The following is a 27,363-nucleotide window of genomic DNA, read 5'->3' as shown; positions in this document are numbered from 1 at the left end:
GTTCAAAGATGATGGTAAATGCGACACGTTTTTTACAAAGTACCTTTGAAAGCGAAATGCAAGATAAACAAAAGGTTCGCAGGGAGGTTCCTAGCTTTCGGGGGAGGTGATGCGTCTGTACCTCAATGCTTGCACAAAGTAGGTGATGTGTCTGATCCTTACCGGAGAGGAGGTGCTGTGTCGATCTCGTATTGCGTTCTGGTTGCGATGTGATGCGACGATCCAGTGCGATGCGAGAAGATGGCAACGTGAAGGTGATGCGTGCACGCCCGACGGCCATGCAGCGACTCAGGAACTTCTAAGCCACGGAAGGCCCTGCGACATGCTTTTCCGGGGATGCGATGGCGACCCTTGAGGTGGCGACATGTTTCATCGGTGATGCGACGACAAAAAGCTGTGACAGAGACACACTTCTCCGGTGAGGCGATGGCAACAGCTGCGGTGTCGACGTGCTTCTTCTCGTTGCGTCACACTTCCAGCTCCCAATAATGCGCAGGCTTCTGCAGACAGAATTCCCAGCAAGGACATTCAGGGGGGAGCTGGTAGTGAAGTCTTGTATCCCTGAGACTTCAGCAGGAGGCAAGCTCACTTCAAGCCCTTAGAGATTCTTCTTCAAAATGATGAAAGTTCATTATAAGTTCCTTCTCCTTTCCTTGGCAAATAAGTAACCACTGCAGGCCAACCTCAGAAACTAGCACAATGTCAGTCAAATCCTTCAGCTTCCTTGGTTCCTCTCCTTGGCAAAGGTGTGTCTGTACCTGGCCATAACCAGTTCTGTCGTCACTGGTGCAGCTTCCTGGCAGGAGGTGGAGACAGCATTGTTGAAAGAAGACCTGGCCTAGGTAGCTGAAAGGAATTCTCCTCTCTCTTCTCCCTATTCTATGAGGGCTCAGGGGAGTGAAGGAAATCTCCACCCCCTACTCTCTATTCATCCAAGGTCCTATTCAGCCCAGCCCTGACTCACCAGACTGCTGGATCCCAATCACTCCTGTCCCTCACAAACCAGACATGCAATACACAACCTAGCAGCACAGTCTGGATAGTTAGGTAAGAAAATACCTACTTTATGAAAGTGGTATTTTCAAACACAGAATATAAAAATCCCCTTCACTAAAATATGTATTTTAACATTCTGAGTTCAGGCATACTAAATTTGATTTTCTACCTTGTTCCCTGGGTCAGTTAGGGTTATAAGATGTTATAACCAAACTGCCCATTCTGGCCTATGGGGACAGGTAGCCTTGCAAAAGTAAAAAACAAAATTGGCTGTAATTCAGGACATGCCACACATACCAGGGCATGTCCTATCTTTTCCTTACAATGCACCCTGCCCTTGGACCAACCTTAGGGGTGGCTAACATGTAGAAAAGGGAAGGTTTAGGGACTGGTAAGTGGGTTCACTCATCAAGTCGACATGGCAGTACTAGACTGCACACAGGCTCTGCAATGGCTGGCACTTTACAAGCTGCTTTTGTGGGTGGCACAATCAGTGCTGCAAGCCCACTAGCAGCATTTAATCTACAGGCCCTGGGCACACATGGTGCACTGTAGTGGGGTCTGACAAGTTAATCGAATAAGCCAATCATGGAGTCACTAATCCATTACAACAATTTACAGTAGGGAGCACTTGCACTGTGGCACTGAATGGCAGTGGCACAGTGCCCAAAGCATGTAAACCAGCAAAAACATATCAAAAACAGAGGAGACAACAGCGAAAAATGGAAGGGAGACTCACACCAATGGTACCTGGTCTAACAATGACTAGCTAGGAGGCGTGGCTACGAGCATCAAGATGGCGGTCACACTCTAAGAGTGCTTTGGGCCTCTCCGTCATCCGCTTGCATCCGCGCTGATCACAGGAGCAGCAGACACTGTGAACCACCTCACCGAAATCCTGTTCCTGGTGGACACTGTGACTGTCTCCTGGGGCCGAAGCGTCGGGCCTGGCCTGCAAGCAAGATGGCGGCTCCCAAGGAAGGCTGCACCAGGGGTCCATGATTCGGGGCTTTCAGGAGGGCTCAGACTGGCGACTAAACGTTTGTGCAGCCCCCGGCTGTTCTACCCATGTGGCTCTGTGGTCCAGGTCAGAAGTGGAGCCCACTGGTGAGTGTAGGTGGGGCATCTACTCCCTCAACTCCACTCAATTTTGATAAATATCTTCAACTCAGATGCACAATAGCTCTATATGTTACTACCGACATTTACACTCCCTGAGTTCAACCCAATGAAGGCCAAACTTCTGATGGCAAGTCTGGGAAAAGGAGGAGTATCCCAGATTTATCACTCCCTTATTAATAAAGTACCAACCATAATAAACTACTTACAAGCACGTTGGTAGCCGTGGTTAGGCCCTTTTGAGGATGAGGACTGTTGAGATGCTCTTATTGGCTGTTGAGTGATCACTATCTCATCCAGGTTGCGATTGATCCACACGTATTATTTGCACTGACCTTATCTTACCCCGGTCAGATTGCATTGTGCTGGCCTCCTCCTGACCCCTAATTGCCCTCGGCTGATTTTTTTTCACAGGAGCTGGTCCTGCACCGTCTTAAAAAAATACTGGTCAGCTGTAGTGAATGAGCTCAACACAGTCCTCGGCTGGGAGATACCGTTCACTCCCCTTGTCCTTATCTTAGAAGTATTGGAGAGCTTGGGTGGTTCTCGGGCGGTCAGAGCATTTTAGAGACGGCCACCATGGTGACCAAAAGAGGCATAGAGATCAAGTGTAAGAACCCTGCCCCACTCCCCCGAACAGGGTCGCAATGGTGCAGAGGGGTGGACTAGTTCATTTATTTTATTTTATTTATTTGTGCGATTTTATATAGCGCAAACTTTACCCGAAGGTGTCAGAGCGCTTTACATAGGACCCAGTTTCAAACATAAGGACTGAAGGTTACAAACGGCAAATTTTTGACTTACATAAGAACCAGTTGAAAACATACGGATTTAGGATTACATGCGTTATAAAGAAGGTACAAACAGAAAAAATTGCAAATGTACAAGAGATAAAGTCACACAAGGAGGAGATAAACTCTAGGCATATACTAGTGATATCTCTATCTACTTAGGGAGGGGATACACATGGATATACTCTAAGAGTCACATAGGAATAGTAGAGAGCACAGCGGACTCCTGCATAAACTAGTGATTAGAGTTATCTCTATATACATAGGGAAGGGGTAAGACTGGATATACTCTAAAAGTCACATAAGAATGGTAGAGAGCAAGCGGACTACTGCATGTTCTAGTTATTAGAGTTATCTCTATATACATAGGGAAGGGATACACATGGATATACTCTAAAAGTCACATAGGAGACTAGTCATTAGAGTTATCTCTATATACATAGGAAGGGATATGACTGGATATACTCTAAGGGTCACATAGGAATGGTAGAGAGTACAAAGGTCTACTGCATAGACTAGTGATTAGAGTTATCTCTATATACATAGGGAGCGGATATGACTGGATATACTCTAAGAGTCACATAGGAATGGTATATGGTGCAAGGTCTAAAGCAAATACCATAAATGCACAATGCAGGAAAACCTATGTATGAGGCATCAGGATGTCCGGCCAAGTATGATTGTCTATTGGGTAAATGGCTGGGGCTAGTGGGTTAAACATGTACAACTGGCTCTACTGACTTCTTGCACCTGATTTAATTTGTTATCTTGTACAGAAAGGGAGGTTGTCCTCTGTACACCAGGCAACCAGGGCAAATTGCAAAATGTATTGTTGTATTACACATCATTGTGTCTTTCTTCCAAAAACAAATAGAGTTGATTTTTTTTTAAATGACTAGCTAACTTGGTATATAATTGTATATGGTACTTGAAAAAGAAAGGCATGAGCTGCCTGAAATAAAGTCCACCCAACATGAGACTGTTTTCGAAAATGTGTGTAAAATGGGTGTGTGCTCAAGGCAACAAAGAGATGGCTAAGCAGATGTTAATTAGTAGTGTTCTAAAGTCATCCTATGCGAATTGTGATGCCCCATCATTACTACGACATCATTGTTGGACAACCTATGAGAATGAGCACAATAGAAACATGAATTTATGATATTCTTAATGCTGGTAAAAATTGATGTTACAACACTACACCCATCATGTCCTAATGCCATTGCTATGAGATGAGGTGCAAGCACATATGCAGTATTATGTACACTCTGATTTCACAAAATCTCCTGTTCTGCTTATTTTTCCCAAATGCACTGACCATTTACTAAGAAGGGTCAGCTGTGCAATGTCCACAAAGCAAGAGTAGAATTACTTATTTCCTGTATGTAATGCACTCTAAAGGGTCAATGATTTCAAAAGTTACGTTTAATAATATATTGTATTAAACTGTATTGATTTATAGCATTCATAAAGTGCTTTTTTTTTGTCCTCATATTCGCCCTTGGTGACCATATAGTAACAGAAAAATATAGGAGATGACAGATATACTGGGGGGGGATATTAATGATTCCTACCGGAGTTCCCCACAGTGCATAGCATCAACCTCTTATTCGTTACATGATACCATCTAGGCTAACATGCTGCTATATAATACCCACCTCGTAAACGAAATCACCTTTGTGGGGTATGTGTAGCCAAACGGAACCAGTTAAGGAGACCCTTCCAAGCAGCGTAATCATAGGACATGGGGGGGGGGGGGAACAAAAAAAACCATGATTACCAATTCAATAGCAGCCAAAATCTTCTCTGATTTGGGTTCCCAGCTCTGATCATATCTAATTTTGACGTCTGTAGCATAGACGCACACCAATCTGTAAAAAGTGGAGGTGCCTTATCTTTCCATCGTTTACATATTTCTCTTCTAGCCAACAGACAGACATAGAAGACCAATTTTTTGCCCATGCCACAAAGCTCTGGTAGGATGCCAAAAAAAACTAACACAGGGCAAGGACTGACTTGAGACCCTACCGCCAAGGAGAGGGACACACAGATCTCATTCCAAAATGATGTTAGGGATGGGCACTCAAAAAACATATGTACATCTGATGCGGCTACCAAACCGCATCTAGGACAAGCAACCAGAGCGTTATTGGGAAATTTTGATAAGCGTAATGGAGAATAATACGCCCTGTGTAATGTGAACAGATGGTTGCGACGAAGCCATGAAGGTTTCACAATGTCCCCCAAGATTTTAAACGATTCTAGCCACAAACTCTCCATATCGATATTAGTAATATATGTTTCCCAGAGCGAGTGGGGGAGAAAAAATTCACCATCAGTCTCGTCTATCATGAGGTTATACCACAGTGTGATCTCTTTCTTAAAAGGTGGTTTATCTATCAGATGGGATAATAGATTACTCTCAGCACCTATTTTGAATCTGCCCCTACCCTGACTTTGAGCATGAGCCCAGCTCTGAATCTGAAGGTATTTAATTCTTGAGAAACGCGTTCCTATTTTTGCGCTCAAAGCCTCCCATGAAAATAAAGTGCCTTCGACAAACAGGTCTCCCCATGATGTAAGACCTGCCTCTCTAACAGGTAGAGCTAGGCTATCCAAGAGCCAAGAGGGAGAGCCCGGAGAATCCCAAAGTGGAGCCCTACTATGATAGTAATCAAGTTTGAGTGCACGTCTAAAATTACCCCATGTTCTAGCTAGATCCCTCAATACCTTTAGCTTGACTTTCTTGAAATATTTGGGGTTACCAAACTTTAACAAAAAGTTCAAATGCCTAACTTTTTCCCCTTTCAGAAGTGCTGAAAATAGTTTCCCACACCCGGTGGAATTAGGGGTCTTTAAGAGCATCCTGACGTGAGAGAGTTGAAAGGCCCATCCATAATACTGCAAATCTGGTGCCGCAAGGCCCCCTTTTTCTCGGCGACGTCTTATCTTCTTCCAGGCCAATCTAGGTGTATGACGGTTCCATATAAATGTATTTGCAATCATGGATGGATCAAAAAAAAGAGGTATAGTGCTAAACAGAAACATAATCTTAGGTAAAATAGTCATTTTAACCAGGTTGGACCTGCCTAACAGGGAGATAGGAAGAGCTGACCATATTCTCATCAACCTACGACACTCCTTAGCCACGAGAGCGAAATTTAAGGGGACGATCTTATTAATATCTGCATAGATGTTTAAACCCAAATATCTCAGGATAGAGCTAGGCTGTGCCCCTGCCACCGGCACAGGATAAAGTGCTTAATACCTCTAGCACTTATCCACATGGAAGGCATGATACACCATGTGGTTAAAAGTGTATTGCCTTTGCTCTGACGTTTTTCTATGTCAGGTATGCAGGATGCTGGCTCTGTATACGGTATGCCCACTATGTGGTAATACCATGCACAGAGTTCAGGGGTTCCCCAAAAGTGTAAAGGTCTCAATATAAAACCCAAAGTGCTCCATTAATGGTATTGTGGGTAAGCAACCTCAGGACTAACATAGAGGAGTGCAAGACATTTACAGCACAACATTGACCAATAATGGACACACGACTCAAAACAAGATTCCACGCCAATTTTCACAAAATAAGCTTTGCTTGTATTTTTTTCTAAGACCAAGATCTTCGCAATTACGTAAGTATGTTTTAAATAAGAATACATTTCACTTTCAAAAGTCGACAGAATATTTTCGAAGCAGTTTAATGTTATCCTATGGGGAACACAATAATGCGGTTTAAAAGGTAAATACCACACTTACAAATCCAGTCTACAGGCCCAAAGGTCAGCAAAGAGCAAGGCTCAGGTGAGTACCAAAACTGCACCGCCAACGGCACAGTGGCCGACGGATGCAGAGGTGAAAGTCGGAGTTTGGCTTGATGCTTTCCAAAGGAAACTGCAGGTGCCTGGAGCCACACTGCTTGCAGGTAAGTGGATCGGTTGCAGGGTCCAAGGTTTGGGGGTTAGCACAAACACAGGGGCTCCACCAAGTAGCACCAAACATACACCACCAGTTGCACGGGGTGGCCGGGTGCAGGGTGCAAAATGAGTGTTGGGAATCGAATGCCTGTCAATGGAGTTTCTTGTTTTGAAAAAACAGGCTGCAGGCATTGCACCTGGTGTTGCAAGGGGGAGACCAATGACAGCAGAGATAAGTAGAAATGTCGGTAATTGCCAAGTCAGCTCACCAAGGCCCAGGGACTTTGGCTGCAGGGGTGCCTTTCAATGTCGGAATCATGGAGGTCAGGAGCGGTCAGTCAATGCTGGACTCAAGGTCAGGATCGCTGGGGAGACATCACTGGGCAGGTGGGCTACTCAGACTCGGGCCGTATGCGTTTGGTGCAGAGTGGGCTGGGATCGCAGTTCCAGCTGGATCTGGAGCCCTTGGAGTCGATTTCTTCTGGACAGGTCCGCTGTCCACGGGAGATTGTAAACCTTTTTTTAAAGCAGCACTCCTCCCCGGGTTTTCAGAAGTTGCTGGCTGCATGACAGGTCACAGGTTCACAGAAGCTGGAGACAGGGGGCTGAGACCAAGGCAGATGTCATCTTCAATCTTCTCTGCAGGAGTTTCTTCTTAAGTGATTGCAGATCTTGTTTCTAGGTGTGGGGGAGCCACCTACATACTAAATTTAGGGGTGTTTTGGGGGAGTAACAGGTAGGGCCAATGGTCACATTACCTGTGGTGACTTCACCCTCTATTGTGCTACCTTCCTGTGGGAGGGGGAATAGACCTAGTCCTGATTGGAGGGGTCTCCCCATCTTCAAAATGGTGGGGACTGATATGCTTCACCTCACCTCCCCCACCTTAGGGATAGAGTTGGCAGAGGTGGGCACACTTCCTATTCTCCTAAGTTTTACCGCTGGTTTTCCAGCCCAAAGTGGGGATGTAAATCAGTAGCTGCCATCTGCTGCTAGCAGCAGAGGCTGCGGGTCGCATTACAAATGCGGCAGGCCTTTGAAGCTTCCTGCTTCAAGCACTGGCCTATCCTGAAGTAGGATGTGTGACACCTCTGCCCAGGATGAGATATGTATCTTGTCCCAGAGATCAGGGGCTCTCCACACAAGGCTCCAGAAACATGTCTGGTGGTGGCTGGCTGCCTACAGCTGGTCGGAGACCACACCAGGGTTGGTAGGTTTTCAGGGGCCACCTTTAAGGTGCCCTCTGACTACATGGTACAATAAATCTCACACTTGCATCAGTGTGGATTTGTTGAGAGGAGTAGCTTGGAACTAAATACTCCTGTATTCAGTGAAGCCATCATGGTGCTGTGGAACTTGAGTTGTCGAGTTCCCAGGCCATGTACTCTTTGTGGCTACACTAGCACTTACAACATTAAGGAACGGACCCTAATTTACAGGGGCATATTTGCTTATGCAGATGTGCCCTCACCCGTGGTATAGTGTACCCTGCCTTAGGGTTGTAAGGCCTACTAGAGAGGTTACTTACCAGACCCTCCAGGATTTTGCGATTTCGCGGTTTGCCGTAAAATCGGCACTTTTGTAAAAATGCCGCGATTTTTACAAAAGTGCCCGCGAAATTGAGAAATCCTGGAGGGTCTGCTCAATGTACCTCGAAGGTCTGGAAGGCTTCGGGTGATTATTGTTTCTAGCTTTTCATGCTCCCTTCTACTTTTCACCCACAATCTGATGGTTCAATAAAATGTACAAACAAAACATTGGAACAGTATTACAATGTTTTATAAATGAAGATTAAGATGAGAGGGTAGAGATACTGGTTTTGCTCAATTTTGTTTATAAAATTATCTTATTTTTTTCCGTGAGCAGACAGTCACAGCAGCATTCCAGCTTGCCCTTATCTGGTTACTAACGTTATGGCTCAACAGCTGCAACAGGTTTATGAACTTGACTTTGAAAACTTGTTGAAATCTAAGGAATTCATGTGTCCTATGTAGATTGAAAGAGAAAGGACCTTATTTTGAGTTTGGCAGACAGGATAATCTGTCACAATCAAGAGAGATGTCCGGTCCACCATACTGCAGGTGGCAGGGCCACTGGAATTATGCAACAGGGCGACACTCATTATATGTGGAAGGGTTGACTAAATTATATGGCAAGAATAGGCAAACTATGCTGCGTAATGTGCCAAATTTTGTGACAGTATTACATCATTGTTTTGTGTTTTTGGACACATTTACACCACCGGGGCAAAGTTTCACAAAGAATGTTCACTAGGCGCTATAGTAATGTGCACCATCAGTGTATTACTGCACGCCCCCAATACTAGTACTTCACAATGACATGCTGAAAAAGTGTGCAGCTGCTTCTGCTCTAGACAAGTGTCAAACCTCCTGCAGAGGCAAAGGGACAGGGATTTCACCCTCAGTGTATTGTGAAACTAAAAGTAAACATTTGGGTATTCTGTCCATTCCAGGCCCTGTGGCGTAGCAAGGTCAGGTGGTACCCGGTGCAGAAAATGTCTTGTCACCCCCGAGGTTAATTCATTGTTAGACAAAGTTATTAAACTCGTTTTGATTTAAAAAAATGTATTGGTTTTACCCACAAAGAGAATAAATGAGCCATTGTTCTCCACAAACATTGGGTTGCAACCCAGCATATCGTTATTGCGTGCTTCAGGCCTGAACAACCAAAACAAACCTCTACTAATCCTATGCAAATCAAAAAACATTAAAAAAAAACTCTAGTAACACTCTGCAAATAAACAACCATATACAACGGATACATGGAATTCTAGGACCTTGAAAATAGGTCCCCATTTAAGAAAGTGCTTCAGCACAATACTAAAGGTAGAATGCGCTTCAAAAATGCTGATGACGTAAAGTCCAGTCTAATTCTGGGCGGCTTGTCTTTGCACTTAAATGCAAAACTGTTGCCTTCATCTACGGTTACATTTGTTCCAACAGAAAGCCAAAGTCACCTTTAAAAAACTTTGGCCTGCATAAAAAATGCTTAGATGGCCACATCTTTCAGGTTAACAGCCTGATGAGGATGGTGGCAAGGGATAGCTCACCCATGATACCACCCTGTGTAGTGTACTCAAGGGGGCACTAAGCCGGTGTAGACGCCTTCTGCACTGCCTTTGGGGCCACTAATGTCTAGTTGTCACTAACCACATAGGTGCAGAACCCCTAACCAGTCTGCAGTGGCTGGTGTAGTATCGGGCCAGTGGAGTTAGTTCTGTGCAAGAACAGCAGGGAGTAAGTGGTGGGCCTTCATGGAAAGGTAGTCATGGCGCCCCAAATCTGTGCCAAATCCAGGCTGATATGTAGTGCATACCCTGTATTTCCACTTCGCGTGGCCTTCCCAGTGGCCATGGTTAAGCCGGGTCCTCATAGTCACAGGTTAAAAATCCCAGTGGGTCCACTCAGCCTTTCATCTTTCTAAGGTCAATAAAATTAAACCACGGAGTTGGGTAACAAACATCTGCTATTCAGCGTCAAGGTGCCCTTGGGTGAACGTTTGCTTTACAAATACTTATGCTATGTTACTGGTGGAATCTACTCAGCGTTGGATCTTACTCTCAGAGTATCTGCACTCCCCATGGATGGAGCCACTTTGGTGATAAAACATTAAGGCCGAAACCCACCAAAGTATTTCTTCCCATGGCGGATGCTGCAACTATGCTGGACAACCCTCCTGTGCCCTGCTGGTTAATCCTTCATAAGGTGAATTTTCAACAGCTGCCTTGCCAGAGGGAGTAAGTCTGCCAGCATGGGGGGTGGAAAATCGGCCAACCCGAGTCAAAAGGCGGCTGTTTGTTGTGTCATTTTTAAAAAAGATATGTGGTTTTAGTGTCATTTCTGTAATCCCATTTCGGCCACATCCAGTAAGGCGACCCTAAGCTTAGCCGCCTGTCTCTCCGTGTAGGACAGAATAAACCTTTCTAATTCAAAAGTTGCTTTAATATATGAAAGTATGGGGTGTCTCAATGCATCAAGATATATTTTAAATACAGGCACATTGGACATGGAAGGTGAGGGGGTAACATGGCCAACTAGAGCATGGACGTCAATTCCTTAAAATGCTTGGGGTAGAGGAAGGGGAGATCAAAGGAAATTACATCACATCAGGGCCTATTTCAAAGTGGAATACTCTGCTAAAACAGTTTCCATTGTTTTAAAGCTGAAAATGAATGATTATGAGTAAAATAAAGTGCTGCAAAAATGCGCTAAATTTCCATATTTGTGCCGCTAAATTTCCATATTTGTGCAGCTAAATTTGCTAATCCATGCAGCTATATCTTGGGGGTCTGACTTACCTAAACCTCCAGGCAGTGCTGGCTGGCATGGAACCCAGGCAGAGTGCAATGTCAACGTTGTCTTACTTTGAAGATTTATATTAAAAGTTATCTCTACATTTATTTTTAAAAGTTTTAAAACCTTTAGAAAGGCATTAACTACGGTCCACAAATTCTTTGTCAGCTGGTTATTTAGGTGCTGACTTTGGCACATCTGGACTATTGCAATGCAATATATCTGGGATTACCCTCTCATCTTTTATAATGTATGCCACTAGTAAAGACTCATCCTTCCTATCCCCTCTTGCTCTTCCATTTCACATCATTTTAACTCTACATCAGTTATTTACCATAAAGTAAATTATTTTCTTGATTTTCTGTGTCTGTCGTTCCTACACTGAAAAGGCTCAGCTATCTCCATGAACAGCTTCTCTCTTAAATCCCTGGAAGATTCCTTAGGTCTAGCAATGCATTTTTGCTCCAAAGGTCTTATTTCTCTCACAGCCACTTGAACTGCCACGCGTTTTCGCACTTGGCTCCGAAATACTAGAACGCTAGGCCTCACAATGCTAGGGCACCTTTGCCTACAAAGCACACCAGATTCCTAAGATTCCCCAAAAATCAAAAAACTCCTCTTTTCAGTTCTGCCTACAGACTGTGAAATCTGAGCTAGATAGCAGGTCCTTTACTCAGCTTTAGGATCACTCCCAAACGTTGCTCTTAATCAGCTAGATGTTTAAAATAGATTGAACATATACTGTTATAATTCTAAAGCATTTCCATCTAACATAACATTGACAGAACACACATCATGCCATGAGATCATCATTGAAGAATTCCTTGTGTAGTTCAACTATGGACTATTTCTATTGCTTATCTTTGGGCATAGAGAGCTTTGGATCAATTCATATGTTTTGTATCTTGCTTCTTCTTCCCCAAGCCCCCCTTCCCGGTCTTGCTATGTGGTATGCAGCACCTAACAAAACACAATAAATAAATAAAATGTTATTATACATCAGGGAATTGCCAACATATTCCAAGGTGATTCCAAAATACATTATGCTGTTCAAATATTATGGGGTGTGAATATGTTTTATTAAGGTGCTGCTGAGGTATTCTAGATTTTCGCTCAATAGGCAAGCTCATTAGAGGTTATTGTGATTTTGTTGCTGCCAGTTATTGACTCTACACGACAAATGGCTGTTAAGGATGTTAGACCTGTTTCTTGGTGTAGTTCAAGTTACTTGCTACAGGTTACGTTATTGTACCAACACACTCAAATCATATAATAGCATTATCCATCAGGATTCAGATGCTGCAAATGTCCACTTTGCCCTACTATATAAATTACTGAGGTCAAGCCAATTTCACAACATCTCACCATGTAATAAAACATAGCCCGTATACTGTTCACAATACCAGAGTTTGTAAACCTATGGATAGGTTGAAATTGCTCTAGTGTATAAAGCACCAGAGTGAAGTCAGTTCCTCCTCATTATGCTAAGCACTAGAGCAGTGATTCTTAACCTGTGGTCCAAGGAACCCTGGGAGTCTGCGAGGCTTACTCCGTTGATCCATTACTGTTTTACTCAATCAATCAATCAATCAATCAGGGGTTGATAAAGCGCGCTACTCACCCTGGAAGGTCTCAAGTCGCTGGGAAGGGGCTGGGTGCAGCTTCGGTTCAGTCGAAGAGGCAGGTCTTGAGGTTCTTCCTGAAGGTGTGCAGGGTTGGGGAGCGTCTGATGTTAACTGGGAGCTGGTTCCAGGTCTTGGCAGCGATGTAGGAGAAGGCTCTTCCGCCTGCTCTGCTTCTGTGGATGCGGGGGGTCTCTGCCAGGGCGAGGTCGGCGGAGCAGAGATTCCTTTTGGGTACGTGGAAGGAGACTCTCTCGTTGAGGTATTTGGGTCCGATGTTGTGGAGGGATTTGTAGGCGTGGGTGAGAAGTTTGAAGGTTACTCTCTTCTCGACAGGGAGCCAGTGGAGGTTTTGTAGGTGTCAGGTCATGTGTTCATGCCGGGGGGTCCCGAGGACTAGTCTGGCTGCGGCGTTATGAATGGGTTGAGCTTGTGTAGGAGAGTTCTGTTGATTTCGGCATAGAGTGCGTTGCCGTAGTCCAGTCTACTGGTTATGAGTGCGTGGGTGACGGTCTTTCTGCATTCAGTTGGTATCTATTTGAAGGTCTTTCGGAGGATGAAAAGGCAGTTGAAACTGGTGGAGGCGATGGAGTTGATCTGGCGGATCATGGTGAGGGCGGCATCAAGGATGATGCCAATGTTCTGTGCGTGGTCTGTGGGGGAGGGTGGGCTCCCGAGGGCGGAAGGCCACTAGGTGTTTTCCCAAGAGGAGTTGGAGGGTCCTAGGAGGAGGACCTCAGTCTTCTCTGAGTTGAGCTTCAGGCAGCTGTCTTTCACCAGGCCGCGACATCCTTCATTCCTTCCTTGAAGCAGAGTCTGGTGTCTTCCGGGTTCTTCGTGTGGGATATGGTGAGCTGGGGGTCACGATGGCGGCGAGGGGGGGCATGTAGATGTTTAAAAGCGTGGGGCTGAGCGATGATCCTTAGGGTACTCCACAGTTGATCTCTATGGGTTCGGAGAGGAAAGGAGGGAGTCTGATCCTCTGGGTTCTGCCAGTGAGAAAAGATTGGATCCAGTTGAGGGCAGTTCCTTATGTCCGAGTGTCATGAAGTCTGGCTGTGAGCGTGTGATGTGAGATGGTATCGAAGGCTGCTGAGAGGTCTAGTAGGATGAGGGCCTCAGTGTGTCCCTGGTTGAATAGCATGCGGATATCGTCAGTTGCGGCGAGGAGGGCGGTCTCCGTGCTGTGGTTGCTGCGGAATCCAGACTGGGAGGAGTCTAGGATGGAGTTCTCCTCGATGAAGGTGGTCAGCTGAGCGTTTACGAGTCTCTCTGTGACTAAAGCCGCAAAGGGGAGCAGAGAGATGAGCCGGTAGCTTTTCAGGTCTGTTGGGTCGGCCGTGGGCTTCTTGAGGAGGGGCTTGACTACCGCCTGTTTCCAGTCATCTGGGAAGATGCTGGATTTGAAGGAGGCATTGATGGTCCGTCCGAGTTTGGGTGCGATGGCGGCAGCGGCCCTATGGAAGCTGTGCGGTGGACACGGGTCCGTGGGGGCTTCTGAGTGGGTGTTTTTCACGGTCGCGGTGATGTGTTCGATGGTGGCGGGGTTCCAAGGTGTGATGTCCTTCGTCTGATTCCTGAAATTGTCATAGAGTGCCTCAATTTTCAGATGGAAGCAGGAGCTGAGCATGTTGCAGAGTTCCTGGGATGGTGTTACGTCCGTGGCTTCGCTGGGGGGTTGAGTGAATTGCTGTATGACGTTGAAGAGTTCTTTGGCGTTGGTTGCGTTGGTGTGGATTTTGTTCTGGATGAAAGTCTGCTTGGTGTCTTTTATTGCTGGTGGTATTCCTTCAGGCCGTTCCTGTGGTTGTTCAGGTTTTCAGTGGTTTTCTGGTTTTGCCAGGTCTTCTTGAGGCGTCTGCAAGAGCGCTTGGCTTCTTGGAGTTCGGTGGTGGACCAGGCGGCATTCCGGGGGCGTTATTTGGCAGGGTGGCAGAAGGGTGAGATCTTGTCGGTACAGCTGGAGAACCATCGGTGGAGTTCTTTTGCTGCAGTGTTGGAATCGGACGTGGCGCAGGCGGCTCTAGGTCTATTACTTACTATATTAAATAATATTAAAATTAATAAATTAACATTTGTATAGTATATAAAAAGAAATTAGTACAATTGAAAATTTGAAAAACTTTTCTATGTTTCATTGTGAATTAAACAAATCATTTCAATATTTCAGCATTTGCATGGTGTTTACTTGTTTTAGTATTGTTGTGTTTGGTTTCGAGGTTCAAATCACAGAAATTGCTTAGGCTAGGGATTACGGTCTTTCAGTACTGACTCAATGTGGCTCCCCGAATTCCAGTAATGATTTATTGGGGTCCACACAAATCAACATGTTGAGAACCGATGCACTAGAGCAATGTCAGTTCTACAGTGATTCATTGTATTAAGCATCATAGCTCAGTTAGTTCCCTCAATGCATCATTGTAATGCACCACAGCCAGGACAGTTTACGCTTAACCCATTTATATAGCAACACATACAGGCTAGATCCACATTGCTCGAGCAAGTAAAGCTCACAGACAGTTAAAAGAGCACAACAGCCAGGTCAGTTTCAAATGTCCCCAGTATGTAAATCAGCACTGCCATGTTTGTTTTTGCAGAGTGTGTTAAGCACCGAACCAGTACTGCTTCCAGACCAAGTTTTACTGCCATGCTGTGCCTTCATAGCAATCTTTACTCATTAACAGCGAAGGAAAGTCAACAGGGCCAAACCCAATAACCATATGGCCCTGGGTAGTAATAGTACTTCTAAAAGACAGTAAGCACTGAACTGTCACTTTACTTTGTTTTGCAGCCCCTTTACCTTGCAATATAAAGAAGGTCGATTGTAATGTATTGCTTCTCAGTATTTTCTGTGTGATTTGAGCTTTATCTGTTCTAATGTATGTTGGGCATGTATTGTACTTAGGCTCTCCTGTTTTCAGTTTCTATTTTTGGTAAATTCTGGTGAGATTTTTTCAGTTTTTTCCATACCTTAAAAAACAGTGGTTATCAGTGGTTACACATTTTCGCACCATTAAAAACACAGAAACAGTGTTTTTCCGGTGTTTATGGAATTTTAATTTAATTTTAATTATTGCTTGCTTTCTGCACTGATTATATGAGATACAAATAAATCTTTACTGCTCCAGAATCGACTACAAAGTCAATAGCATTCTACATTAACTCTGAAGATTGCAAAGATGCTTTCAGCATACCATCTAGCAAGTAACAAGGATCTCTTACAGGGATGCACTTCAGCTCAGGTATTAATTTTAACAGACCATCACACAACGTTTTCACATACGTAGCTGCATTATTGCAAATACAAACTATATCACTCCAATCTTGAATGAACTTGGTAGGAACTTTTTTCAGTAACATTCCAAGAGACACTGCTTTCTGTTTTTACCAAACGTCTGGTGTCATGTTTTCACCACTATCTCAGGTGCTTGGTGACAACATTCTTTTCACATATACCTGTCACTACATCTTGCATTGAATGTTTAAAGCTTGGGGTGTTTGACAATTCACTTGCAATCAATACAGACTCACTAGAAAAGGGGGCTGATGTATCAAAGGACTTTACCAATTCTCTGTCTGTGGGTAAATGTGATGGTACATACTAGGAAAGATTCTTATGAAACCAGCCATTTTACCTATCAGTGAAATCAAATGTAGCCAAAATACCAAATATGATTTTGATATTTCCCTGATTCTCTACAGTTTATAAAATAACTAAATAAGACCTAACACATGCTTCTAAACACTGCATCTTTAGACAAAAGATCACAAAACTAAAAAAAAAGCAGCAGGAAGAAGAAACAATGTTTTAGTGACATCCCTAAACAACAAAACTCAATCAAAGTAATGTTAGCTCAGTCTTTCTTGATGCTACCATGTATAACAAAGTTACATTGTATTGGCCTCTTCAGGAAGAAATAAAAATGTATCTTTCACTCATCTTTTCCTTTCTTTGAATGGCATTTAGTTTGTGGGTGCAAATATGTTTTTTCAGTGTTTATATGTTTACACCGGTGATGGCTATTTTCCTTTCAGTGGGGTTTTATCAGTTATTATAGGTTTAAGCCTAAACCCAAAGAGCCTAATTGTACTATATCAGACGTCAGCATTTTCTTCAGAATCCCTTCTTGGATATCTAATTGTTGAAGCTCACTAAATGAGAATTTGCCTCCCGCTCTATGGCCCTATGGCCCTATGTTTGCAGGTAACCTCATTGACAGTAGCAAACAGCCATATAAAACAAAGTCACCTGACTTCCCCCTGCAATCCCCTTCTCCTGCATCATATACAAACTGCCCCTGTAAGGTGGATTTTAAAATGTCAACAATGCTCTCCCCCAGCTTTAGCTAGAACTGCAGGAGTTTTTTTCCTAATTTGGTATTAAGAATGTCACCCTATTGTGGTTTAATGAGTGATTCAAAAAGACCTTTGGAATTAGTGATTACCCCCAGGGCCGGACTGGGAACCAAAACCAGCCCTGGCAAAGTGCTCAACCGTCCCTCCCAGCCCCCGGGGGTTTTCGGCCGATTTTGTTACAGGCCCGTTTTTCCAGCAACGCTGCAAAAACTGCCCTGTAACAAAAACGGCCCCCAGAGGCTCAAAACCAGCCCCCACCCTTGCGGCGCACCGGGGGGGGGGGTTGCCCGGTGCCCGCAACGGCCAGTCCGGGCCTGATTACCCCCTCTCAAATACACACACACACACACAGGCACACACAGGCACTCACCAATACTCACCAGCAACAATGCATGGCACTGAAGAGAGCGTTTTAGGTCTCGCTATAAGCATCTTTACTTGTTGCCAGAGCTCATTTCACCTAACATCAGTCACACAGTTTGGTGTTGGCTACTCAGGGGCTTATTTACAAGCCACTTGCTCCGCCTGTGCGCCACTTTCAATATATGAAAAAGTAACGTATCAGCAGTGTGCTAGCCCCCTGCCTAAAGAGTGCTTCTCATTGGAGTTCTGGGCTGGTAGTGCAAAACATTATTGCACTTAAATAGAGGCACAACATTCTACTGGACAGGACTGTCTCATTGCTAGTAAAACGTTGGTTTAAGCTGTGCTCCCAGAGGGAAAATATTGTATATAATTTAAAAAAATTACGTTTTACAGCACGTTATATAATTTTGACAGTCTTGGCGGAAAGTGCAAAGACTGAAAGGGCACAGGAGCCTGATGTACGCTGTAAATCAATAAAGCCTTAATGTCCTGAAACATAAACGTGGCCGTTGCTTAATGTTAACTCGTCTTAGGCGAATTTTAGTTCAGATTTAAAACGCTAAGTTAGTTCACGGGGACATTGTTTTGTGAAGCGAAATAACCCCTAAAAATTCTTGTTATGTTGAAGCAAACAGACCCTTTCTTGGCAGTATCTGCTCAAATGTTTTAAAGGGTACACAAGTGCCTTCAAGTGCGTTACGTTTCAAAGCATCACAAGACAACGGCATACAGGAGTGTGAGCGGCCCCAGAAGTGGGCTGTGGTGGTGCGTCGGGTGCACTACTTTATGGACGTATCCTAACCCGCGGCTCCTCACTATACTGAGGGAGGTCCCAGGACTTGAGAATCGTAATTCTTTCCATAAATCAACACGCAAGAGGGGTTTTCTCTCTCTCCCTCCGGTCGCTCCCTCAGTAGGACTGCCATCTGTGCGGAGAGCTGTTGTTGTCCCCACTTGGAAGTAATTAGAGCGAGCCACTCAGCAGCACAGGAAGAATAAAATGCTCCTGCTGGTGTCCTGCGGTCATCAGAGGGAGCTGCGAGCGTGCTTCTGCTGGAATCTTCCCGAGTTGAGAAATAGTTCGTAGCTCGCTGGAGCGGCTTCATCTCGTGTTGCAGAGACAGCGCAGTCATGGCACCCTCGCATGTGCAGCTGTTATCAAGGGGGGCGAGAAGCGAGCCAACGGAGCAGTGAGGCGCGCCGCACACTTTTGGGAAGTCTGCTGCTCTCTTCTGGTTTTTGAGTTTGCAACAAAAGCGACGCGAGATAGGAGCCCCCGGTAGACCCCGCTGAAGTCCATGCAAAGCGTGAGCTCCGGCGGGGAGCGGGTCCTGACAGCGGAGCGGGAACATGAGCGGCCTCTCCCGCGGAGGCATGGTGGCGCGCAGAGGTAAGTGTGCCACAGGTGAGCGTCGCTGCGCACTCAAGCTCCCCAGACAGCTTCAGAATGCAACATGCCGACTAGCTTCATGTAGACCATGCCGTGCTGTAGACGGTCTATGCCCCGGTCTGTGCAGTACTGTAGTCGGTCCATGACCCGCTCCGTGCAGTGCTGTAGACGGTCTATGAGATGGTCTAAGCCCCGGCCTGTGCAGTGCTGTAGACGGTCTACGAGATGGCCTATGACCAGTTCCCTGCAGTGCCAGACGGTCCGTGCCGTGCTGTAGATGGTCTATGTACCGGTCTGTGCAGTGCTGTAGATGCTATATGCCCCGGTCCGTGCAGTGCTGTAGATGGTATATGTCCGGTCTGTGCAGTGCTGTATATTGTCTATGCCGCGGTCCCTGCAGTGTTATATTCGGTCTATGCCCCGGTCCGTGCTGTGCTGGTCTATGCCCCGGTCCGTGCAGTGCTGTAGATGATCTATGGTGGCCCGGTCCGTGCAGTGCTGTAGATGGTCTATGCCCCAGTCCGTGCTGTGCTGGTCTATGCCCCGGTCCGTGCAGTGCTGTAGATGGCCTATGCCCCTGTCCGTGCAGTGCTGTAGATGGAATATGTCCGGCCCGTGCAGCGCTATAGATGGTCTATGCCCCCGTCCGTGCAGCGCTATAGACGGTCTATGACCCAGTCCGTGCTGTGCTGGTCTATGCCCGGCCCGTGCAGTGCGGTAGATGGTATATGTCCGGTCCGTGCAGTGTTGTAGATGGTCTATGCCCCGGTCCGTGCCGTGCTGTAGATGGTCTATGCCCCGGTCCGTGCAGTGCTGTAGATGGTATATGTCCGGTCCGTGCAGTGCTGTAGATGGTCTACGCCCCGGTCCGTGCAGTGCTGTAGATGGTCTACGCCCCGGTCCGTGCAGCGCTATAGATGGTCTATGCCCCCGTCCGTGCAGCGCTATAGATGGTCTATGCCCCGGTCCGTGCATGCCTAACCAAATCACAATGAGTTGAATACAGAGGTAGGACGAGTAACGAATGTGGCTTGTGTGTACGTCAGCCCAGCTAGGGATGCCCTTCTGTTACCCCAGAATGTTTCAGCCTCACTACAGTTGTCTTTTCTCTCGCAGCTCTCTCACTCCCAGTGCTGGCAGTGGACTCGAGCAGCACGAAAGGTCACGACCACCAGGAGTTCTCTAACTTGGCTTTCTAGAAGCTACCTTTCACAAACGGGCTCCTGAGAGCAGGGACACCAGAATAACGAGGAACCATACTCCAGGAGGCGTGCGTCCTCCCATCCAGACCACTTTACTATCCGCTGGGCAGGAAGGACGCGGGTGGCGTGCCTCGCAGCAGCAATCCATTGAGATCTGAGTTTCATTATGTTGTTCAGGAAAACCCAGAGCACTGCACTATAATGCGCAAATGGATACTAACTTGGATCCTGCCAACGCTGCTCTACAGACCGTGCTTCCACATTATCTTCTTGCTGGGCTCCATGTCCTTTGCTTGCAATGACATGACTCCCGAACAAATGGCGGCAAATGTGAACTGCTCCAGCCCGGAGCGCCACACCAGGAGTTATACTCATCTGGAGGGAGGGGATGTACGAAAAAGGAAACTCTTCTGTAGAACACAGTGGTATCTGAGGATTGACAAAGACGGCAATGTGACCGGGACAACGGAACCAAACAACATCTACAGTAAGTGAACTGTACCAATCTCTCTCTCTCTTGATATGTTAGGTCTTAAAAGTGTTTGAGACAGGTCGGTGACCACTTTCTGTAGTTTGCTAGGATAATACAAGATTTCCCTAGCCAACTGCGCACTTTAGGAAGACAATTTGGCAACGAGTAAGCACCAAGCACACCTTGAGGTACCTCCTGTGAGGTCAGCAGTGCCTTCTGCAAGATGATCCCTTGCTGTGTGTGCAATCTTTCCTTTGCCAACACAAGGACAGGTCTGGTGTATGTTGCAGCAAAACATTTGGAGTTCATTTAAGAGTATCCCATTAAATCATATAGTGCTGGCATGCAGTGGTTCTGCTAATGTATTAGTTACAGATGGAATCGGAATTGCCTAGTTTTACAGTCCGATTGTAGGTTTCAACAGTTAAACAGACATGGGGGCAATAACAAACTTGTTGCCAGTGAACGTCTATATTGCACACTTGCATACAATTGTTATTTCACTTTTATTTTCACTTCTTGGCAAGTATCGAAGTAAACGAGGCCAGAAGAATCCACCTAAAAAGTAAAGGGCCAAATCCCATTTGGCCGGTTTTTAAATACTTCTTCAGTGGGCAGAACGAGTATAGAAAGTCTCTTCGTAGGCGTGCAGTGAAGTAAATATATTTTGCAGCCTTTGCAGCATATTCATTTGAGTTTAGCACGATAAAGGTCAGTTGAAAAGAATTCTTACATTTTGAAAACAAACCCTAATCACCTAAAATATTTAATTTCATACAAAATGCTCAAATTCGTCCTCCGTGTCAGAGCTGAGTGGTACAATTGCATAAATAATGACATGGAAAAATAAAGAAATATGTTTTGAAAATAAGCTTTTGCGATGACATCGATTTGCTAAATTTATTGCAAAAAACCTTACGACAGTCTGGCTGTAGCTTTACTGTCAGAGTCATCGCTTGTAAACTATTGCAGAATTCGTACTTGTACCATGCTTAGATGACACAGTAATATTTGCAAGTTTCTCTCTTGCAGCATTCAGAAAGCTAAGGACTTTTTTTTGACACAAATTGTCATATGCCATCTTTATTTTTACTAACCATTCCTATACATGAATATGTTGCCTGGAGTGAAATTGATCTACATATTTTTCCTGCGTGTGTACCACCGTAAGGGAAATCACCCAAATATACCATCAGAATCAGATTTAAACGTTAGATCATTTTGAAAGCAACATTCCGTTCCAGTCCTTCCTTCAAAATGGGGCTTTGGCGGTAATAGTGTACTGCTTTACACATATGAACGTGTTACCTTCATTATGTGAGGTATCTTCAACTGTCACCCTCCCCTTGTAATTCTTAGAGACCTATTCCACCCCAGACGTCGCTTTTGACACATGAATTGACATTTGATACGGTAGCTGACATTTGCTTGCCACGCCTAGCGCTGTCACTCCTGGGTAGGAAACTTTCCCATGGTACATAAAAGAGAAAACATCGGAATTTTCAGAAGTTTATAGAGGATCCGCAAGGAGTGGGAGAGCAGTTAGAGACAGACTGCAAGGCAAGAGCATAAACAATGCTGAGCCTTGACAATTGAGGCGTTCTCTGAGCCGCGCAAGACTTCCTCGAAACAGAACCGTACACCACACCACACACACCGTTCGCAAGGCCTTTTTCAGGGCAGCAATTCTTCCTTGATGGGAAATAGGTTCATTAAGAAGAGATTATCTGGAGATATTTATAATAATCTAAAATTAAAGTAGCTGATTCATGGAGCACCCTTTTATAAATAGAGGCAATGCGAGTGGGGCTGGAATAGGATGTCTGTCACTTTATTTATGCAGGTCTAAATTTGTGATGGCACTTTATGTTCACATCCCTGAAGACACAGGCATGCAGCCACTTCTGGTTGGGAAGCCATGACAGCAAAACGTATGCATCGTTTTACATTGACAGTGCATTTTTCGCCCAGAAAAAAGAAGAAAACTAGCAGAAAAGTTGAAATTGAAGCAACTTGCACATTCTTTCAGTCTTGCTAAACCTAAAATTGCGTTTTGTTGACTGGACGGACTCAGGAGGGCAGGCACTGCGACGCTATAACACCCAGACATTATAACGTGAATAGAATCACATGAGCAGCATTCGCCCCCAATGCTGCCTACACCTGTCCCAGCCTGCCTCTTCAGTCTGTACTTCTTGAGGGAAAGCTGTTTGCCCTCGAAGTAGTTACCAGTTCACTGGGAATTGGCCAAAGGCTCTGTTTGGGAATCTATTCCAAATGACTCAAATCTTCCAAATATGACATCTAGAAATGCAACTGAACTTACAAAAGTACCTTAGGTGTTGTCAACGTTTTAAAAGGTTTTGGTAAAATCAGACCCAACCTGTGACAGTGAAACGCCTGCTTGAATTACTAGCCCCCCCTCTTCCATCCAGATGAACTTGCACTTTAACGCTAAACAGATATGCTGTTGGGCTCCCTCTGACAGTCTTAACTTTCTACCATGCCAAACGTCTTAGAAACTATCCGGGACCTTTTTTGGCAGGGGTGCCTTACCCATGATTATAAAAGTTACAGGTTGATCGTCCACTTTTAAATGAGTGTACAGGATGATATGTAGCTGCTTCTTTATACTGCTCAAAAAGTATTTGTAAGATATGTAGCGTTGAAAAGCTAATACATAACAGATCCATTATCAACATGGAATTTTAAGAATAACATTTATTTGACGAATAACAAATTATTGGGCATTGTCAAAAATTGTGCCACACAAAACTTCTGATTTTGAAAAATTCTTGAAAACAGACATTACTCCAATGAAAGGCAATGTATTTGTACCCTTATCAAATACTTAAAAAAATATAAAATGGCAATGGCAATACTCAGTGAACAATGCAGCAGATGCTTTAGTGCATAGACATCACATGTTAATAGAACAGAACTTTCCAAGACAGACTGGACTTGTAGTACACCAGGTTTGTCATGAATCCGTATTGATAGCGAGCAACTGAAGAAGCTTTTACCAAGCTGTGTTGCCTGCTGTGTAAAAATGCGAAAGAAAAGGACCTCCAAACAGGTAGAGCTCGACAAAGGCAACCGCCCCTCTAGAGACTAATAGCTGACTTCAGAGGCGGTAGACAGATGTTTTAATACCAGCTCCAAGCTTGGCTAAATTGTGTGCTCCATAGCATGTCAACAAATCACCACAACTCAGTTTAGTCTGAGTACTGTCTCCCTACCTTGACATTAGGTTTCCATCCCTCAGTGTCTTCTTTTTTGGAAACACTTCATTCTGTTATCCAGTGCTGCAGATATGTTAAATAGCAAACCTAATTCTATCAATAAATCTGAGTGCTAATGCACCACGTTCCAATGGTTAGTATGTTCTTAATTTGGTTATCCATGGAAAGTAGCTTCCAGTAGCTGTTACACAGAGAATAGCAGCGCTATCGTACAATCCTTTCCTGGTTATCACAAGGGTGTTCCACAGTGCTCATCCACATTGCTTGCAGAGACTTCAACAGAAGTGCAAGGCTGCACCTAAAACAAAGTCCCACGTTTTCCCATGTCAAAACCTAAAGTGGAAATGATAGGAAAAAATGTTGGTCTAAAACTTTCAAAATGGAAAAAAGTTAAAGGGCAATTAAAGTTTGGTACTCTATTACCTCAGCGAGAAGATTTCAGAAGTGGGATGATACCCTTCGAGGGGCCATTTCAAGCTGTAAAATGGGCTTCGTTTCATCAAGATAGCAGCTACCATGCCAAGCACAGTGTACCACGACCGAGGCAATAACTAACAAAAATGTCCACAGACATGACAATTGTTGAGAAATTAGGCATCTGATTTAGTTGAAATAGAAAATAATTCCTTCAACTATCTCAAAACATCTCCAAACATTCAACTCTAACATTTACTACCCGAGGTTTGAAGATCTTTTTTCCCTGGCACTTCTGGGTCTCCTCAGCCTTCTCCTTCCTTATACTGTCAAATAGTGATTCCGAATTGTACATTCATTTTTTTTCCACTTGCTACTGTCCGATCATTTCATATTTTTATTTCTCTGTTGGAATGGAATGGGTCTATGCAATCATTCTACCGTTTCCTTCAGTTAAGACAGACGTTTAGAGTACCGTTCTTCTGTCTGTTATGTGCATAACATCATATATATGTTTAGACAGATCATGTGTACACTGAAAAGGACCACATTTTTTTCTATGGGTTATAGCTTCTCTGCGCATTCTAATAATCCTCTGCCTGTTCTCATTGCTGGGATGTAGCAAAGTGTAGGCAGTTGATGTAATTCGAGATTGCTGCTGTTGGAGACCCTTGTTCTTTGATGATCTTCGAGCCTTATCTTGCTCTCAAGTGCACTGCGGTGCAATCGGCTGCACTGAATCCTGTGTTGTACATTTCTATTCTTGTTTTCTACCAAAGGTATCGGCTAAAGGAATATTTTTGTCTTCTGTCAAAAAGCTTATCCTTCTTTTCAACTCAAATGATTTGATCTTATGTTGGAGGCACAGTGCAGGTCACTGTAATGGTCTCTGTACCATTGCCTTGGGTATGTCAAATTGAGATCTGCAGTTTGTGGGGGGAGGTAAGTAGGATTCTAGCTGTATGTCTGTCTGGTTTTAATGTTAAGGGGGTGCTTCCGTAAGGATTTTTAGGGGATTTGACAGCACAGATTCAAGAACAAATTATTCCGATATTCAAAAGGACACACCCACTTTCACTGAGCGAGCTACTATCACTCCTACTATGTGTCCCCTATCAATCAGTGGCACCCAACCTAATTTGATACACAAACACCCATCTTAAGGTGATTTACCTTATTTCTGAATCTAAAATAAAGAGCAGTGCTTAATTTTCATAACAGAGTATATCAAATGGAAGGAACTGCATTATGTTTTACATATTTAACAGTCTGCCTCCATCTGACAGCAAACTCAATTTACTTATACTGGTAGAGCTTCTGATCCGTTTTTTATATTGTTTTCTGCTACTGAGATTCCTTCATCTGTGCAGGCTGGTGGTGAACAGGTGTCCTGGGCAACTTTCAATTGCAGTGGGTGTTATATAGAGCTTATTGAAGGATTTCATTTGAACAAGAGCAGATCACACCCGGGTGTCGCCATGTTGGAAGTCCCTGATTATTACATTACATAATCAGGTTGTCCTGATTTTAATTACCGCCTGTGAAACGACATTACGATGGACCCTGTCATTCGATAGTTTCAAAGTAACAATCAGAAATATATTGTAATGTTTGATATAATTCACGTTTATCGTGGTCTGTAACAAGATAGAGTGGCTGCCTTACCTATGGTCGCCAGCCTTTTCTAATCTGCATAACTGCTAGAGGTGTTCTACCGGCAATGTGTGTGCTTTTTAACTGACATAGAGTGTACCCTTTTCACCTCACTGGCTTGTAAACTGAAGTCTGTTGAGTCATCATTGTATTTTTTATTTATAGGACTGTATCTTTTCCACTTCATTTGTTATGAATGAGCATCTTTAATTTCTAAAGGAGGCAACATTGGATTCTGAAAGTCATTGTTCACCACTGTGACACAGCACTGGTAAAACATCAGAGTGAAACACAGCATTTCGTGCTGCCTTCATCAGATTGATTGTAGTGGCCAATCTCTGTGCCCCCCCCCCCTTCAGCACCCTGTTTTTCTAAAGCCTCTGAGCAACAAAGACATGCTTGCATCTGTATAGCAACAGGTTTGAGTCTAAAAGACTGTCGTGTGCAAACACCTCCCTCCTTGTTCTACTGGAATGAGTGCAATGAGAGAAATAAGGTAACATGCGAGGAGAGGAGAGGCTAGACAGTTTCTGTTCAAGAAAGGGAAGGAGGAGGTATTTGAGCGATGCATGGAAGTGGGGAGGAGAAATAAGACACATGTTGCAGTATATATTGAGAGTGGGCGTCCCATACCTTCTTTTCTCGCTCCCTGCACTACTGGTTTGTGATGGAATAGACACAAAGTGGGGTCCCACACACAACATACAAATCTGACCGGCTCTGTTATGAACAACAAAGGTGTGTTATTCATGGGCTTTCCGAGTGTCCTCAGATTATATGAATTGTGCTATTGTTGTTGGTGATGAACGTGGGGCTCCTCAGTAGAAAGAGACCAGGTTTTGAAAGCACGGCGCCTATAGTACTTTTCGTTAACCTGCCCCTTGTAAGTATTTTATGTAGTGAGAACGAAAAGTGCAGGTTTAGTTATTACATTTCACTACATATAATAATATGCTACTGCAAATCTACATTTATTAAGAAGGTTTTTAATGTGAATCAAAATCAGATACTTGTCCACACAAATATGCTGTATCAGCATACACTTAATACATCCCCAAAGCCATGCATTTGGCGACATAAACCTCCCATTAAGCCCCACCGCTCAAACAAACAGTGCTCACCGAGTACCTTGGACAAAATATATTGTTGGCAATATGATGATCTCCAGCTGTGCATCTTATTCCCCACACAACCAATATAATGTTCGCAGATCAAAAACAACACATTAGTAGGGCTGGGCGAAACTCTGTAGACTTTTACTCAGCAGAATTCTGAGAATTTGCATAAAAACTCTAGGAGATTTCCGCAGAGTTCCGCCCACCCCTAGAAAATATAATCTACTTTTACCCATGCTGACAATGTGCACCGTACCAAAGCGTCCCCCTCAGTAACGCCGCATGAGAGAAGTCTTCTGACCATCTGGTGACTTATGTACACATGGTAAACAAAATGATGTTCGACAACCTGGCTCTGAAAAGCTAAAACACAGCATGGGATTACAAACACACCT

The 27,363-nt window shown here is 44.4% G+C and overlaps 2 protein-coding genes across 7 annotated transcripts in view; one reads left to right on the top strand and one right to left on the bottom strand.

Moving 5' to 3' along the window:
* Nucleotides 1–27,363, bottom strand: part of FAM227B (family with sequence similarity 227 member B) — a 3,234,040-nt gene that overhangs the window by 1,502,886 nt on the left and 1,703,791 nt on the right. The window lies entirely within an intron of this gene.
* The window catches only part of FGF7 (fibroblast growth factor 7), a 290,470-nt gene continuing 281,272 nt past the window's right edge, over nucleotides 18,166–27,363 (top strand). Inside the window, exons 1-2 of the mRNA XM_078684795.1 lie at nucleotides 18,166–18,870; nucleotides 19,987–20,559. Coding sequence (XP_078540921.1) covers nucleotides 20,274–20,559 — 286 coding nt within the window. The 5' untranslated portion in view covers nucleotides 18,166–18,870; nucleotides 19,987–20,273. The remainder of the gene's footprint in view (nucleotides 18,871–19,986; nucleotides 20,560–27,363) is intronic.

Source organism: Lissotriton helveticus, chromosome 3_2, assembly GCF_964261635.1.
Source record: "Lissotriton helveticus chromosome 3_2, aLisHel1.1, whole genome shotgun sequence".
Lineage (NCBI taxonomy): Eukaryota > Metazoa > Chordata > Amphibia > Caudata > Salamandridae > Lissotriton > Lissotriton helveticus.
This window is presented reverse-complemented; position numbering and strand designations above follow the sequence as displayed.